We start from the raw sequence: 17,182 nt of genomic DNA, 5'->3' as shown, positions 1-17,182 counted from the left end.
GAAAAATGTTCTGTTCAAAAAGCATTGCACAGCTCATCAATAAAACTCTCTCAGGAAAAGGTTCCTACATAAAAGAAATTAATTTGCACTCCAATCCTGCATCTACTTTCATTGACATAGGCAGCTATGGCAATTTATTATTGTTTTTACTTCATCTGTTATTGTTCACTTTTATTCTTCAAACATAAAAGAAAACCTATCTGTGGAAAATAGCAAAGACTTCTTTGGAATAGTGAGTAATGGATCATGCCATGCTACACCATATTTGTGTATTGATTTTCTCTGAGGTTGATACATGAATGCAAATGGAGATTATGTGTGTAACTTTCTACTGTTAAGGCAGAAATTGAACTGGACTGGTAATCATGGATTGAAGTCCGCTTGTGGTATTATACATTTTATTCCCATTATGTGGCTTGATGAAACTGCATTTTTGGGAGATTTTCCAATATTACTTGTACCTTACAACAGCCAAATTAAAATTCCATTGTTTTCATTAGTTCCATATTTCAAATAATATATGAAATGATAATTCCTGTTGCAAAATGAAAATGTCATTATATCTAAAGATAATAGACCTGAATATCCTGAGAGCAGTTCTGATGCTCATAATACCTCATAGACAAACAACATGCTACAACTTCACATGGCTTTTGTGGGAGGAGACCATTATATACAGTAGTACAACTGGGAAGAAAGAATAGGTGTATTTTGCATACATAATATAGCTTAAATAATATATAAACACGTAAGTATACAACTAAACAAAACATTCTCGATCATGCCACCTAGCTCTAAAATATTTTTTTCAAACCTTTTATTTTTTTAATTAGTTTTGTAGGTAAATTGTTTTCATGGACCTTCATTCACCTCCAGAGTACATTTAAAGTACTTCAGGGATACACCAAAATTATTACAGCTGAATCAAAAGTAACTGTCTTTGAAACTGTCAGTATGGAATATAAAGAATTGACATGGGCACAAGAAATATGGGCTAGTTGGTTTCAAATGACTGCATGACACAATGAATTTAAAAGTCTTAAAAATGGGTCTTTTACTTATTTAATTTCAGTTCTTCATGAAAAGTTCTAGTATACAACCTATGTATGCCAGTGATACTGGCAACAAAAGTTCAATAGAAAGAAGTTAGAATTTTGAACAAATTCAGTGGTTTTCCACATTCAATACTAAATGCCAAAATCAGAGGATGAAATAAATGTATGTGCTGGAAACATAGTCATTAACTTTTAAAAAACAGTCAATAGTTCATTTAACAAAACTGTCATTTTACAAAAATATTTTGAAAGTGCTGCTTGCTCCAAAGAAAACAAAAGTTCAGTATCGAAGGAAGAACCAACAAAATATGTAAATTATTTTATGGTGATGAAAAAGATTGATGGCTTCAAGTAAAAATGTGTTTCTCAATACTATATTCTTGCTATTATACAAGGAAACAAACCCAGCTTAATGTCTTGCAGTTCTGCCTAGGTGGGAAGAAGTCTTGATCTGATTTAACTTTAAAAAACATCTTGCCTTCAGACAACGTGGGATCTAGTCTTTGTTTTTTACACTCTAATCTGTCAATATTTGATTTTTATTATGCATGCTTATGCATATATATACTTATAATTGAACATGATTCCTACAGGCATGAACAATGCTGTTGGCGTTACTTGGGTTTTTTTCCCCCCACTGTTTACTGATATAGCAATTTGTCTATGATAATGGGAAACTTTAGCACTCATGGTGTGAATGCATGCCTGCAAAATTTGCTTTTCGACTGTAAGAGCTGAAAGCCAAATCTGGGCTACACTGCTCTTGTACATCCATACACACACACAGACACACATCCTGATAATGTCAAAGGCAATTATGAACTCAAATGCAGAGATCTTTGGGACACAGAAAGCTATTTTGATCTCTATGTCTATCGCATAAGACCCTTGCCTGTGACTAGACATCTAGTCACACAGCTGCTATGGCAATACATGTAAAAATTACACCTCTAAAGACCTGTATTTTTTGTGTAGTTAAACATTCAGCTTAAGCAGAAATGCATATAATCAGTGCCTGTTACCACTCCCAAGAACACTTATTTGAGGTGAGGTGTGAACATCTTTCAGTGCTGTACACGTGCTCCCATCCAAACACAGCATCTAGGAATCACTGTGAAAATACCTAAATGCCAAAGCAGTGTAGGGAAATTTAAGACCAGCCCTTAAGTGACAGCATTACTTCAATCATTTTGTTCTTCTTTTTGGCTTGGAAGCATTTGTTCTAGACTCCTATGGAGCAAAGATTGTTCTTGGAAGTGAAAACTGCTATTGTATGCTGCATGACACATTTTGGAGGAATACGAATAAGCCTGCCATTAAGTCCTCAGCATTTCTTCATTATTTATATAGATGCTCAAGAAGATAAAGGCATTTTTAATGATACTTTCATGAGTCTCATTCCTTCTACATTTTTCTTCAAAAGAACTGCAAAACCCTGTTTTTCCCTTGTCTTTTTTTTATTTTAATAGTAGCTCGTTTTGGAGTCATAATCACCTGTGAAGACAGTAAGCTATTTTTTCTACCATTTTGCTGAGGTTTTGGGTCCTCCAAAGTTCAAACTTCCTCCATACCTGGCTGGAGACAAGTTAGGAGAGGATACCAGCTCTGAAGACAGACTGGTTGCTGAAGCACTAATAGTAGGCAGTGTACTTTAGGTAAACAGACATTGTCCTGGATGACTGATCAGTGGCCAAACAGGTAGAAAATTTTCAGCTTACTAAGAAAGAAGGAAAACCTAGTTCTGGAAATAAAAAAACTGAGCTTTGGGAAGCAAAGATCTGAAAACAGGTTGAGAAGGAAATGAATAGCTAATGGCAGGATTAAATAAGATCTTCTCCTGGCTTCCAAACTAAAAAGAAAAAAAAAACAACAAAACAAAAAAACAAAAAAACCAGCACTGAAGATTAGAAACTTAGTTGACTTACTACTAAGTAAATTTGATTTATTAAGATAAGGAGGAAGATGGCTCAGTGTAGTCTCTGTGGTCTCACTTGTCAACAAAGAAATACTTGTGACACACGATGTGAGTCCTTGTTCTCATGACTAGGGCTTTCTTCTGTTATCAAACTCTCATAACAACATGGATAAACCCTCCCACTCCTCATTAGTCTGCATTTCCAGTGATGGACAATTAGCGTGTTACCTTCACCCACATGCTGAAGCTGCTCTGTTGTATCTTTGTATATCAGTCTTTGTAAAGTCATTCTTTGTTTAGCTGTTTTCTAAGGTAATTTAGATTGTAGAACTCATTAACCTCAGAGTAATGGGAGGATAAATGAAAATGTGACATAAGATAGTGTAGTGTAGTTTGAGTAAATAAATTATTTACAGCAAATAATTTTATATTTTAAATTTATTTATGTTTAGTAAAATAACCATTTGCATTCTGCTTAAACATTTTACCTTTAAGGGAGCTGTTCTTCATAAAACATAGGCAAAATTCTGACAATTCAGGCAACCACATCCTTAGTCTCCAAAAGAAAAAGGAAATAGGCTATAGTTTAGCACGGTCCATGAAATTCTACAGCAGTTCTTACATTAAAAATTGTTATTGTTCTAAATAGTGTCCTACTTTGAAACTAGAAACTTAGGCTAATATAAGTCCTGTGGGTCACAGATAGCAGTCATCTTGGTTTCATGGGAAGCATTGGTACACTATTTCTATTACTCCAGATATGTTGCCTCAAGGTGCGTGTTTTGCTCTCACTACGGAAAACTGATCATGCCCTATTTTGCCTCAAGATATTTTTCATTATTTCAGTGAATTGATGGTCTGATCATTCAATTAAAAGTTAGTTTGCCTTCCTGGGAATATTATTTAAGTTGTTAAAAGGTAGAATTCCTCTCTGGGTTTCAAAATGAAGTTTTTGGGTATTAGGTATTCCAGTGGTCCTCCCCTAGGCAATCACTGTGTGATTACTTTTAAACCAGGTACACTGGCTTAATGATATACCGTTTGGAAGGAGATTGTATCCCAGGTCTTTCAGAAGAGAAGAAAGTTTCTTTGAACAAATTATTTTGTTTGTATAAAGGAAGTTAGAAATACATGTACCATGGCTACTTCTGTTTTATCTGTAGGCAAGTCTTTTCAGATATATAGAGAATAATTACTTCTAGAAGGAATAATTTGAATAATAGTCTAGTAGTAGTAGTAGTAATAATAATAATAGCAACAATAATAATGTAGTTTGGAGTAGTGCAATGAGGAAAGTAGCCATAGCACATACGTGCTGGCTTTTATGTGTGGAAAGAGAGAATCCAGGAATCTCAACAGAAGTTGACTTGGCTAAGGATAGAACTGAAGTGGTAATTTAATTGAAAATTGTAATTTACAATCACTATTAAAAAAAAATCATTCACCGTATGTTGTACAGAAACAGGCTTGCCTCTGAGAGAAGCCACAACACTGATGCTTTCAGTTGGGGCTTTGAATTTCAACAGTGGTGATTTCCTCCTCCCATGAACATTGTCAGCAGCATTCATTGTCTCGGAGCTACATTTTCTCTAAGCATGGCTTGAGTACTGTAGGAGTACCAGCAAATTCTCCTCTTACATGCACTTTGCATCACTATTACCACAGAACCAAATTGCTTGGTATATTATCTATCAGTGTGCTCCCATAAATTAGAGGGCAGCACAGAGGGTACAGTACATAAGTAAATATGCGCAGCTGCTGCCTGGGTGTGACTGGGTTTGCCTTCTTCATTGTGAGAATTTCTGTGGATCTCAGACAAGAAAATAGGTTAGTGGCTAAATGAATGTAGGATTTCATCTTCATTGGTTGCTTGTTATACATCTGTGGGTCCTTGTTGGATACCTGGGAATTTGCAGCTTTTTGTAAAATTTTACCAAGTCACAGTTCCTTTGTTTATCCAACTGGAAGGATGTCCTGTAGAAAAGGTGAAAAGTTCTGTTGCAATAAGCATTGGGAAAGGAAAAAAGGAAGGAAGGAAGGAAGAAAGGAAGGAAGGAAGGAAGAAAGGAAGGAAGGAAGGAAGGTGGAGAACAGAAGAACAAGCAGAGAAGGAGTTGTGCATATCCTAAAGGATAAAAGGACATCAACTTTAACTGTGAAGCCAAGGAAGAAAAGAAATAAAATACCCTTTAAAAGGTTAAGAAAGTTATTATATTTAAGAAAAATAATCTTAGCACCCTCACAGAAGTTGCACAATTTAGCTCTCATCATGGAATCAAGGGTTGTGATAAACTCCTTGGATGATCTACAAGTGTCTACAATGTTTTTGTCCACATCTGAGCAACTCACTCTCATTTTTTAATCACAGGAAAGAAGGAGAAATATTTTGGATACATTTACCTTCTAAAATTTACCTCTAAGACAAGAAAAAGCATACACTGAAAGTACCAATTTCTTTCCATTGAATGTAGAAAAGAGGCTACAGTGTGCAGGTGTCATCTGTTGAATTTCCCTTCCAGATATCTAAAATCACAGGAAATGAATTCTACCTGAAAGACACTAAACCATTTCATGACTAAATGTGGTGATGGACTCTCTACATCATGCAGTTTTCTCCCACTCTCAGTTTATCAGGTTTATTTTAGTTGAAGACCTTGGGAGCAACTCTGCCGTACTCTCCCAGTATCTTATGGTCCTGTATCTACTCCTACTCTCAATTGCTCTGCTGGGTATCAGGATCACACTATTGAGTGGAGCAGTGACCTGTGTGGGTACTGGAATTGTGTGTATCATATATCATTGTATACAATGAGAAGTCTGTAGATTGCTTGATTTTATACCATTTTCAAGCATCTTTTATACAGTAACTAAGTAAGGGAAATGTAAAGGCTTGGCATATTTCCTATAGAGTCTTTGATTTCATTTTTTGCTCATCCTTCTACCTTAGCAGACTATGTATGAAACACTAACATTTTCTTGAAATTTTTCAGTTGGTTCATGTCAGGAGAAGCACTGGTTTACATTGTACCTGATTCCTTACACCTGTTTCTATGAAATGATCTCAGTTGCTGTGGTGTTTCTTCAGTGCAGCAAAGCAGTCTAATAATAAGCCATCAGAACCTATGGTTACTAAACCACAGCAATTCCCTGGTGCCATTCCCTGCATGGAGAAAAGTGCTGGGAATTAGTGGAATAAAAATAACCCGTAACCTGTGGAACAACCCACAAGGCTCACTGTGTCGTGATGTACTGCAATACTTCCTACTTGTAACAGCAGTGAGCTCTATTATTAAAGCTCTGTCTCATAATGCCAAATACACAAGACTTCTGAAATGACTGTCCAACTTCTTGGAGTCACACACTTCACTGGCACAATACTTTTCAAAATGTACACATTCATCTAACAAAGGCATTATGGAACCACAGAGTTATCAAACTCTTCCAAATATGTCTATCTCAAGCTGATGTACTTAACACATAGGAACTTTTCCTTTTGAGACATTAAGTTTCTTTCTCCAGTTCCCACAATCAGATTTTTATTTACCTTTAACTTTGTAGTTTATGATAACTCATTGATTTTACAGTGCCTTCAGAGATGCTTTGGATGGAAGTTATGCTTACTGAATGAATTTCTTTTCTGTGTAATATTTAGCTATAGTCAAATTATCCACTGTATTAAATACATTTGTTTATATGCTCTCTGTTACTGGAAGATTAAGCTTTAATTTGCCTCAACTAATAAACCCATTATCCCTCTACTTGGGTGAGTTTATGTACATTCCTTGGGGAATTAATCTGTATGTGCTACCAATTTCTTCATTCCCATGGTTTGCTGTAATAGGATGTAGTCACTTAGCTGTAGTCACTTAGCTATTGCAAATTATGCTTTCTGTAATATCATACTCTAGAAAGTTAAAGTTTATAACAAGAAGCCATATAATTTATTAGGCCAAGTCTGATGTAGTCAGACAAAACACCGTAAAAATTCTCTGTCATATAAACTCTTCTTCACATCTGAAATGGAAGCAACATACTTCAAACGAAGTACAGAAATTGGTCACAGTTTAGTTTTGTTACTGTTAATCACTGTGACTGAGAAGGATAGTCAACATCTATGGAGCTGAGGGAGTTGTTAGTAAGGACAGAGGTGATAAGGTCAGTACCCTCTAGTGAGGAGAGAGAGAGGCACAGATTATTATTCCCTGTGGTGTCACAAGGGTTAGCAGAAGAGATACTGCAAAAAAAAGTCATCTAACGTGAGATAAACTAGCCGCCTTGCTGAGCTCTTGATTTTATGGTTTTTACTATCCAGCAGAATAATAAAATTTATATCCAGACTGCCCTACTGAAGATTTAGTTATCAAAAAAGGCCACAACTGTTTTGAAATGGAGGAATGCTGACAAAAAGAGAGTCTATCAACAGCAGTGAGGCTCTAGTGTCTCTAAATGACTTCTTATTAAAGGCATATTCATGTGCATGCTAGACTTGCCATAAAGACCCCTACTTTCTGATTCATATCTCAAAAGAAGATAACAGATGTCACTCAAACCTGAAATTAGAGCATGGAAGACACAGCTCGCAGAAGGAAGGATTTTGTGTGCCTTGGTTACAGAATCTGGTGAATGATAGTATCTTCATGTTTGTGGTCATAAAGCCATCCAGAAATATCAAGTCTGGAAATTCAAGATGCCTTTCAAAACTTTACTCATCCAAAATGATTACTAACAGGTAATTTCTACAGAGAGCTAAAACTTAAGGAAATTAAAATGACATAGTTTACTTAAATTCGTGAACAATACTGCACAGGTGCTGTTGAAACACTAAAAAATATTTCATATGAGTGTTTTTATAAAGCTTAAAATATTAGCAGATCAGTGAATAACTGTCTGTATCCCACCACAATGTCAGTTTATTTTCTGTGTTATTATTGCAGGTGATTATGTAGTCATGACTATATACTTCGACTTAAGTAGAAGAATGGGATACTTTACTATTCAAACCTACATTCCCTGTATATTAACAGTTGTTCTTTCCTGGGTATCCTTTTGGATCAAAAAAGATGCTACACCAGCAAGAACAGCACTAGGTAAGTTTTTAATATTACCCTTTTCTTCTGTCTTTGTGATGTTCCTATACTACCATTTGAAAATGTAAGCTTCCTTTCAAAGAGACCACTGTACACTTTGGATTAATGCTACTATGTCTTGCAGACCCAGATCTACTTATCACTGAAACCTCTGGTTCTCTTCCTGTAACAGGAAGAAATTAAAGAATTAAAAGTATACCAGTCTGACCCTTTGGATGACACTGCCACCTATTTTGCATAAATCTCTCGAATTAATATCTATCTCCTTCTTCTCGCTATGATATCTTAGTGACATTTTTGAAGAATTAACTAATTGCACTGCTGGTTCCATCCCTTCTGAAACTCTTCACCACAGGGAATTGTGTCTTGTATATGCACAGAAAACTGTGGGATATAATAGTTTTAACTCATGGAAAGTGTTTTAGCTTGTATGCTTGAAGTTAGGCTCAACGCTGGGTATATTTATATTTTTCATAGATTGTGAAGATTTATGGTGGCTTAGATTTTCCAGAAGCTCATTTATGTCAGGACCAGCCTGTGCATTTTGGCAATGTGCTTTAGAAATGTTGACTTAGACACTTGGAAATTATCTAAGGAAAACCTGCAGGTTTTGCCAGCATTAAGGATACAAGGCTATATAACTGCCAATTAAAAGTATACATCAGAACCAAAGGAAAAACAACATCTTAGTTCAGGTTGTGGTTGCCAGGTCTGCCTATACAAACTGATTCAGGAATCTACCAGTCTAGGAAAAAAACAGAGGCTATGTCAAGGTTTGCATGTCTGTTTTCAAGGATAGGGGTTACCATTCCCAGCTCTAGATTGCATCCTTCTGCTGGAGTTTGTTATGAGGTAGATCAATTTTTCTGAGGTTATTTTAAAAGAAAGGAGTATTCAGTCCTTACTTCTTTCATGTGAGTGCCAAAGTGCTGTTAAACCTTGACTCCAGCAACATGACGGACCCTTAAATTGACAGTTACTCTGTGACATCCAGGACAGCAAAAAGACCACAGAGCAGCTGTACAACTGCCTGTTTCTGGCTGTGTGGACTTGCTTCTGATAGCCAGAAAGTTGAGCAATAGGTTTTTAGTGTACTTCTTTGCTGAACGCCTTTCTTCTTAATTTGGGTGGCTCACAGGGAAGATAAGGAAAGACTGACCATGCTTCATCTTTTTAAACAGGGAGTCTGAAGCCCCATGTGTGGGGAGAGTCACAGAGCATCCATTTGGGTTATCCTTCTTAATGCGTAAGAGAAAAGAGACAAAAGACATCTAACAGTTTGCATTACTGATTTGCCATAAGCAGTGTTCATATGCTGTTCTTGACAGTGCTTCCCCACACCACACAGCTCAGTTTTCCAATTAATTAGACAGAGAAGTAAGTTAGGTCACTAATCACTACAGTGTGACTCTTCCTGCTTCACTCTCTCAGCCAGCAAGAAGTTTAGACAAAAATGTATTCGGCTGTAGTCATGAATTTGGAGTAAGAACATAAAAATTAGATGTTCCAAGGCTATATTCAATGGATATCATGACTCACTACTAAAACTCCAATGGAGAACTAAATTTCTAGGCTAAAATAAAACTTTTCTATAAATGCAGTCAAATAAAAAATAAATAATATATACGTGGGTCACTTTTTGTGCACAGAGTCCTATTGTTTCCAAATTAGCAATGGCCTGTTGATTCTTCGGATGCAGTAAGCAGTTGTTCCTATTTTACTGTAGGCCTGCTTGTATAAAGCAACTTATAAATTTGTCTGAGCAACAATACACATTCACATTTGGATAGTGGCACATGGTGAAATTGTGAGTAATACAGACAAAGGCAAACTGCTAAAATTTTCCTACTAATTAGTTGAAATTAATTGTTGACTCTGTGCACCAAACCTTATCCAAGTATAGCTGCATTAATGGAAAGGGCTAGCATCAGGGAAATATTTCACTCCCTGAAATTAATGAATAATTTCCTAAGCTATTGGCAACTACTCATGGTTGTATGAAGGACAGGTTTTACTTTCTGAATAATGTTAAGTAATAAACTACTTCTGTGCTAGGGAAAAAAATTAATTGGGCTATGGGACCGTAAGTATCCTTTCAGCAGTACTGTCCAGAGGCATCAAAGTGCTCTTTAAAAACATGGCATCATAGTCCCCTTTTCACATGCACTTTGAGGGCCTGAGGTCCAGAGTGGCAGTGAGACTAACTCCCAGCCACCTGAAGATTCAGTGGGAAAATGAAAGTAAAATTTGAGTTTTGGATGAGAACTATGTTTTGTGATCCCAGGTTATTCTGATCTTCATTCAAAGAGAGGGGAAAAAAAGGGACTCTTCAATATCTACTTGTCTCTAATAATCAGAATGATCTCACAAAGTTCATAGGGAAGAACAGCCAGCAAGTGCCTGAAAAAAAGTTATGAACTGGAAAAGAATAGGTTGTTTTCCTTGAAGATGAAGGGAATTAAGTTAAACTGAAGCTTTCATCCCAGTTTCCCCCTACTTTTCAAATTGGGTATAATGTGTAAAAGGACCAGGAAGTTACTACAGAACAACTTCAAACTGCAGTTTAAAAATGTTTTCATGCAGTATACATACCTGCATCATTTGACATCCCAGACAGTAGTTTTTGTTTTATCAAATAGCATCTTTGGTATGGAATTTACTCAGAGAATATAATGTACTCATAGAACAAACTTGTATGTTCATACTTATACTTTCTACCTGAAAATTCTGAAGTCAGGTTACTTCAAAGCTGTCCTTGGATGATATTAAAATTCTGTTGGAATAAACAGTTCATGAGCACTGTGAATTTCAGTAACAGATGCAAAGCTCACTTTGCCATACGTGACTCCACAAAGTGAGAGACTTACCAATTTCATCTGGCAAGACTTACTGCATTTGAAATTACTCAACAAACTGTATTTTCTTAGCATGAGACATAAAATGAGCTAAAATGAATCTAGATATTATATTTGGAAATACTGGTGTTCCATATTATTCATACATACATATCTGTATTCTGCATAGGAATAAGAAACTGTATCATCTGGTACACCTTCTTGCCCTTTCTTCTCTGTATGTAACCCCAAAAACTCATTTTAATACTTTAAAATTTGTGCTGGTGTGCTAGATATGAAATTGATACACTAGATAGAATTTTCATTATTTCAAAAATTCAATGTTTGTTAATGGTGTGAGCTGGAATCCAGTCTTAAGCATTATTTGAGCTGGTGTTTCATTCAGGCTTAAGGCATGGATATAGGATGCAGGCTGAGTTGAGGACTTAAATACTTAAGCACAGAGGCTAATGGTAATTATTTTTTCACTTCTCTGCCTTCCTGTCCATGGTCAGTTTGGAAGCTAGTCATAATTACAGATACCTTCACAGATAATGCAAAGTTATACCTCCATTTCAGTAAAAATTGAAGAAAAATATTCCACTGTCAATACAACATTCAGAAATATTGCAGACTTTTCAAAAATGCTTTTGAGTACTGCAAGGTTTTTTCTCCCTTTTTTCTCTTTTTAGCCTTTTAATTAAAACTGTCCTATCACTGGATGAGTGAGAAATAAAAACTTTTATTTGAGTCCAGGTAAACAGGACACTGTATATTGTACTGTGGCTCTGAAAAGGACAAATTTGTGTTAGAAATCTAAATGTGAGTTACAAAGTCTTAAAGTTCATTTTATGTTGTAGAGTATGTCATGGTCTGGATGCAGTTCTTTCAAAGTTAGTGACTCCCAAGGTCATACAAAAAGACTAATAGCCTGTAGATAATAAGGGCCAAATCAAGGCCAGTGAGTCAACACCATTTGCAGTTGGACATCTTTGCAGTTGTCCACCATGATGAATGCCTAGGCATGGTCTTTGGCTCTGGAGCTTTTTCAGAGCATCAGCTAGGTACAGAACTGATGTTGAGGTGTCTGGAGAGGTTGCTGGATCATGGCAGCCACGTTTGCTGATTTTGGGAGGTGGCACAGGTGTCAGGAAATGGAAATATTTTCCCAGTAGCTTGTAGATGTTCAAGGTACACACACAGTCCATACTTCCCACTTCCTGTCAGCATTGCTTTAATCTTGATTATTGACTTGTGGTTTTTTTCAGAAACCTTTTGTTAGTTTGTTTCTAGGTAAGGGACATTTAAGGAATTCAATTACTTATTATTCTTTGTAGAAGAAGGTTGAGACCTGGGCAGTAATCTGCCTTCTGGCTTTTCCAGGGAATTTCTGTTGGTTTAAATGGAGACGGTTATTCTTGTGAATCATTGTAGCTTCTATCAAACGTTACAAATCAGAGAGGGACAATCCTTCATAAAGAGAAAGTACTCAAAAGTAATCCACAGGTAATTCTTTCTTTCCAGAGTGCTCTTTGTGAGAAGTAATTTTACTATAAGGCATAATTTCATTCAGCCCTTGACATTTCAAATGCTGTGCACCATTGTGAAGTATCACTTTAACTATAAAAAAGAAGGATTACCTTATGGTTATGTTGTTTGTAAAGCAGGTTCTCTCTTGAGACGTATTTGAGTGAGAGCTTTATATTTTTTCCCAAGCCATTGAGAAGTTTTATTTTTTTTCCTATCAGAAGACTTACAGTTCATAACAAATGATTAAAAGTATCAGTCCAAGATGGTAATGAAAAGACTTCTGTTCCTCAGGAATGAAGAGAAAATATATGAATCACTGGCACTTAAATGACTGACATGACATAGATTTAATTCTAGGACTAGTTTTATTGTTTTAGATATTTCACATTAATTAATTCCCATGATATTCATTATTACTAAATCAATCTAAGAAGTGATGCTTTGTATGAATTAAAAAGGCTCTTTCCATTAATGTTACATCTGAAGTTTGTATGAGAGTCTCAGACTGAGCAAGTGACATTGAGTTCCCTTACTCATAAGGAAAATAGCAGTGGAGGTCTCCTAAGGAAGCAGTGGTGTGAAAACATACTTTCAGAATTCATGGTCAGAACTTTGCAGCAAAATTTCTTTTCTTTTCTCCCTCCGCCTCTCTTTCTTTTTTGAGTACAACATTTTTCATGAGAGCAATACTACTGCGGAACAGAACATATTTCCTTTGTTGTTTTCTAGATTTCTTTTTTTTTTTCTGGGTTTAGTATCTTTTCTGTTTTATACTTTTCTTCAAAAAGTTCATTCTCTCCTTCTCCCTCACCCCCACCTCCAATCTCACTGGGATCAGGAAAGGGACAAGATGAAGAAGAGCATATTGAGAGGCATGGGAATGTCAGTTTTGCAAAGATGAAAATAAACTAAGCAAATCTTTTTTTACGAAATAACATCGGCTCTACTGATGTTATTTTCTCTTATTTTTTAATTCTACTAAAGGAAACTAATTAATTACTTGAGTACATTCTGGATTTGTTTAGCATGTTTATTTCCAAAGATTGTTCTGTGATATGAGTAAATGATGTTGCATACAATTAAATCAAGTTTCTCTCTACAGGCATCACTACAGTATTGACCATGACAACTTTGAGTACCATTGCAAGAAAGTCATTACCCCGTGTCTCCTATGTCACCGCTATGGATTTGTTTGTGACTGTATGCTTTCTATTTGTCTTTGCTGCTCTGATGGAGTATGCCACGCTCAACTACTACTCAAGTTGCAGGAAACCAAGCTGTACTAAGAAGAAAAAGTCGGTAAGATGGGAGCATTTAAATTTCTTTTCATATGCAGCTCAGAGAGCAGTGTAATAGCCTGTAATGCCATGACAGTCCACTCCTCCAAGATTTTCCCAATTTCTGGTGTGATCTGCTCTGAAAGCGGATGGAAGAGTTACCTGCAGTAACAGTAGAAGCAGTTATGTGCCTTCTCAGTGAGGTCTGTTCCTAACAGAAGCAGCCTGCTGACCATGAAGCAGCAACTCTACCTATGTGTCTTTTGTCCTCCATTTACTGTGCTGGTAATCATAAAGGGCTCCCACTGAAACAGATTGCATAGCTTGTTATACAAATATATGCACATCAATATATATTCAATGCATTGCTATTTCATGGCTTAACAGGTCTAGAAATATTTATGAATTTCACAAACAGAATTTCTATGTCTCTACTGGGAACCAGCACTTGATTTTAGCCCTGTGCACAAAGGCACATGTTCCCCCCAAAAAAAGGAGGTCACTATACATGGTTGCATTTTTGGCCAAAAAAACACTTCCAAGTGTAATACCCAGAAACATACAAAAGGTGTTTATTTACAATCAATTAAAACAATCATTCAAGAAGAATTGCCTGATGTACTTCATAACTGACTATGAGAATAAGAGAGGGCAGTTTAACAGAGAAAAAAACCTCAGTGTAAACACAGGGAAGGGGGTTCTGCTCTCAAGATCTGTGAACACATGTGTTCAAGATCAGTAATTGAAGATGTTGGATGCCATTGTACATAATGGAGGAAATAAGGACATTTGAAATCAGAAATCTAAGCCAAATAAGGAAAGTTTGAAGGAAGAAGAGAGAGAAGGCTAAATTTAGGGAATAATAGGTCTTGAGATAAAAAGGAATTGAATGAAGTGCTATAGAAAATGATTGAATGAAGAACTAATGAAGGAAAAGCTGAAACAAATATGGTATTAGAAAAAACTGAGAAAGCCACGGACTTAGTCAATGAAAACTCCATTAGACCTATAATAGCTTTTTGTAAAAATGCATTGCACACAAGAAGCAAAAGAGTGTTACCAAAGGAAAAGTATGAGACAATCAAAATGAACTTGCTAATGATCAGACTAAAGTTGCCCTCCTTTAGAAAGACTGAATTAGAGACTTGCATCTTTGTTAGTAAGATGTATTTCCAAACATGAATGAAGATGAGGGAAAGCATGCAGAATTGATGGGATTTAAATTAATACCAGAACAAATGCTCACTTAGCTATTGTTTGATAGATAAACAAATGTAATGATTTGACTAAAAATTTTAACTGTATGGAAACTAGGTGCACATTCTGCTGAGGTTTCAAGTTTTCAAGTGTGCAGGTTATTATGCTGAATATGCAGAACACAAAGCATGAAGTCTTTTGTGAACAAATGCATTGGTTCAAGGAATGATATTGAACTTAGATGTGTATGAAGCAATAAGTATGTTTTCTTCTGAATAATTCTTTTGCTATCTTTATTTAAGCTACCTGATGTAAGTTTTGGTCATGTGATGGTAAGTAAACTACATCATTCAGTGAGAACGTTGGGGGCATGAATGTGTGGTTGACGTTTACTTGTACTAATTCCCAAGAAATCTATATTGCTATGTTATGCTTTACCCTGACTTCACTATAAATACTGTTTTGCTTTTTTGGTAAAAGGTCAGTTTGTTTTCAGCTGTGGCAGAGGAACATAGCTGCCTCTTTCTATAAGAACTTACCAAGTGATTTGGGAGGGAGAAGGGTCAAGTGTAGAACATTGTGTGTTATTTTTACATCAAGAATTTTGTGCGTCTGCTTTATATAACATTGCAGTTTCTTATTACATTTTATTAAAAAGTAATAAGCTCAAGTTATGCCATAAACTTAGATGGAGTTTTAACTAAGTTTCATTGAAAATAGTTCATTTATGCATATCTGCAAAATCTTTAGCAAGCTTGCAGCTGTATTTTCAAATAATTTAGGCACACAAGTTAAATACAGTTAGCTGTACTATATCTAGAAATGGAATATGTACAGCAGCAATAAAGTTAAAACAAAGCACAAAATAAGTGTCTGTAAGTTGTATGAAATCTGAAACTGGAATGTATGCTATAATACATACAAATATAAAGCATATAGAAACATACTGAAGGTGAAGTTAATTAGCTGGTTGAATGTTATCAGATAAGAACAGAGTCAGAACTAAAACACTGGTTTTTGCATTTCTTGGTTGGGATATGATGAAGTTTATAATTTACAACTGCTCGCTCCATGTTACTAGCCTACCTTTTACAAATAATATTATACAACTTTTTTTTTTTAATTTGAGTTTTCTGATGTATTTGAAGACCTTGTGTAGCTTAGAAAATCTACTCATTGAAAATTAATGTTTTCCAGAAAGCATTGTATTTATACACTCTCTACTGATGTCACTCCCTTCACAGAGTTTTCTGAAAGATGAAGTTAAAAGGCCACATTGAATGGGTAGTGGCACTTTACTTTTTCCAATTAAAAATGATGAGGAAAAGATACACGGTTAAAATTACATTAGGGTTTAACAGCCTAGGGTTTAACTAGTCAGTCTGATTTGCTTGGAAAGTATCTCCAGCATTTTCAAGTTTCTTACTCACTCTTTTCTTTTTTTCACCATAAAACAGATATTGAAGAGGGCCTTTTTTTTTATACATAAACAACTTCTCTGTTCAAATTATAGCTTAAATTGCTAAAAGAAGCAGTGTCTCTGGCTCTTAAGATATCATTTTGTCTTTTCCAGCCTTGTAATGATGACACCTAAAGGGTGAAATTTACTAATCTTAGTAAATCCATGTTCGGGTAATCCACTCCTTTTTTTTTCCTCCTGGAGAACACATTTATATCTTGCCTGAAATAATGGTATTGAGCATGTTTAACACTGCATCTGAACTGCCTTGTCCAAGGCAGATCACCAGGGTGGGACTGGGCTGATGCCCACTCTGCATGCATTACTCTCCTACCAACCCAGCTCAGCTGGATACGCAGAACACAGCAGGGACTATCCACCTTCTCCTGGTATCTTGTCACCTCAAGACACCTCCTAGCTGACAGAAATTCAAACAACCAGATTAGTCCCTCTGTATTATCAGGGCATTTATTTTATCTTCTGTCATGAGCAGATAGTTGATATAACAAAGCAACAACAAAAATCCCAAGGCTACTGACAGACAAAAAAGTTTCCTTTGCAGAGCCAGAGCACTTATTTATCTTAACTTACCAAAATCTAGCTTAGCCTTTCTTCTTTTTGACATAAATGTTTTAGCCAGGCATGGAAAATTTCAGTCCCTGAGTAGGAAATTTTCATAAGACTTGCAATAAATTTACAATATGTGACCCAGGGGTATAGCAGAATTCCATGTATACTCTATTCATAATTTTTTTCTCCTCAAAATGCTGCAGTTAAAAAAAGATTGCTTGTGCAATAATCTTTTTCACCTGGCTCCTGCTTTTTATA

General features: G+C 35.9%; 1 protein-coding gene across 1 annotated transcript in view; it reads left to right on the top strand.

Annotated features, from left to right (window-relative positions):
- The window catches only part of GABRG3 (gamma-aminobutyric acid type A receptor gamma3 subunit), a 324,389-nt gene that overhangs the window by 298,182 nt on the left and 9,025 nt on the right, over window positions 1-17,182 (top strand). Inside the window, exons 8-10 of the mRNA XM_027674839.1 lie at window positions 7,905-8,057; window positions 13,524-13,720; window positions 15,198-15,227. Of these exons, the coding sequence (XP_027530640.1) occupies window positions 7,905-8,057; window positions 13,524-13,720; window positions 15,198-15,227 (380 nt within the window). The remainder of the gene's footprint in view (window positions 1-7,904; window positions 8,058-13,523; window positions 13,721-15,197; window positions 15,228-17,182) is intronic.

The sequence above is a fragment of the Neopelma chrysocephalum genome, unplaced genomic scaffold (assembly GCF_003984885.1).
Source record: "Neopelma chrysocephalum unplaced genomic scaffold, ASM398488v2 Primary Assembly neopelma1_25, whole genome shotgun sequence".
NCBI classification, from domain to species: Eukaryota; Metazoa; Chordata; class Aves; order Passeriformes; family Pipridae; genus Neopelma; species Neopelma chrysocephalum.
Note: the sequence above shows the minus strand (reverse complement) of the source record. Positions and strands in the feature narration are given on the sequence as shown.